Source organism: Lipotes vexillifer, unplaced genomic scaffold (genome assembly GCF_000442215.2).
Source record: "Lipotes vexillifer unplaced genomic scaffold, Lipotes_vexillifer_v1.1 scaffold216, whole genome shotgun sequence".
NCBI classification, from domain to species: Eukaryota; Metazoa; Chordata; class Mammalia; order Artiodactyla; family Lipotidae; genus Lipotes; species Lipotes vexillifer.
In genome coordinates this window covers 3,667,533-3,668,772 of record NW_006779100.1, presented here as the reverse complement: position 1 = coordinate 3,668,772, position 1,240 = coordinate 3,667,533, and the positions used below count along the sequence as shown (strand labels likewise).

Genomic DNA, 1,240 nt, shown 5'->3' with positions numbered 1-1,240 from the left:
GGGGGCGAGCGGGCGGGCGGGCACGGCGGGTTCCGGGCCAGCCTCGGGGGCGGACGGTTGGCCAGGCTCGCGGAGCCTAGCCGAGGCCTTGCCGGAGCTGGGCCGGGCTGCAGGGGCCGTCGCCGCCCGGGCCCGCCGCCCGCGCCCCCCACGCTGGCCCAGAGGGCTGCGGCCGCGTCGCCGCTGAGGATGTCCCGGAAGGGGCCGCGAGCGGAGGTGTGTGCGGACTGCAGCGCTCCGGGTAAGCGGGGCCGGGCCGGGGGCGGGACCGCTCACCGAGGCACCGCCGGGCGGGCGCCGGGGCCTGGCGGGAGCGCTTTGCGGGGCCGGAGGGCGGGGCGGGGCCGGGCCGGGGGCTGCGGCCTCCGGCCTCCGGTCTCGGCCCCCGCCCGGGCCACTGCGGAGCCGCGTCCTTGGCGGGAGGGAGGCCTGGGGGGCCGCTGTTTCCCTGCGTCCGTGGACCGGCGAGGAAGGACATTCCCGGCGCCGCCTCCCACCCCTCAGTATGAGGGAGGAGGGCAGTTGGCTGCCCCCCCTTCCATCTCAGTATCCAAACGGAAGCGCCAGCCTGGGGTGGCAGGAGGGCTGTGGCAGAGGCCGGCCGGGTTTAGGAAGTGGGGGCGAGTGTGGTTTTGTGTCATCTCAGTGCCACCCCCGCGTCTTGCACCTGCTGCTCGCATGGTCTGCGCGCCCGCTGGGGTGGCGGAGGGCAAGGGGCAGAGAGCTGGGCAGATGGGCCAGGGGGGCCTGGATACTGTTTCCTCGGGAGCAGATGATGGGGTGGCTACTCCTAGGACTCCCTGCCCCGGGTTCCCAAGGCTCCTCGCAGGGCCTGGTGTTCAGGGCCACCACGAGCCTGGGCATCTTCCCCCGAGGCGTCCCCAGGCCTGGTGACTGGGAGCAACGAGACAGCTTTTACTGGGTTCCAGTAAGGCCTACTTGGAAGGTGGGCTTGGCGTTACCCCAGCATGGGCACAGACCCCTCCCCATCCCCTAGCTCAGTCTGGCCAGAAATGGGTAGGGAGCAGTGCCGAGGGGTGCCTAGATTCCTGGGATCCACCTGGCTTCCTGGCCTGCCTCTTGGCTATATTTACCGTGGTGTTTCCCTTCTCCTTCCCAGCAGAGTCAGGTCCAGGCTGATGTAAACCCCACCCTGACCTACTGAGGAAGTGAGGATCAGTGACCCAGAGAGGCTGCTCCATTCTGATGTGGGAGGACACTGCCAGTGATGGGGTTCAGC

The 1,240-nt window shown here is 70.5% G+C and overlaps 1 protein-coding gene across 3 annotated transcripts in view; it reads left to right on the top strand.

The window, feature by feature from the left end:
* The first annotated feature begins 6 nt into the window (after positions 1 to 6).
* The window catches only part of GIT1 (GIT ArfGAP 1), a 15,703-nt gene continuing 14,469 nt past the window's right edge, over positions 7 to 1,240 (top strand). For 2 of the 3 annotated variants that reach the window (XM_007452445.1, XM_007452444.1), the window contains exon 1: positions 7 to 241. In XM_007452445.1, the coding sequence (XP_007452507.1) occupies positions 190 to 241 (52 nt within the window). In that variant the 5' untranslated portion in view covers positions 7 to 189. The remainder of the gene's footprint in view (positions 242 to 1,240) is intronic. The other variant, XM_007452446.1, reaches the window with a different exon arrangement.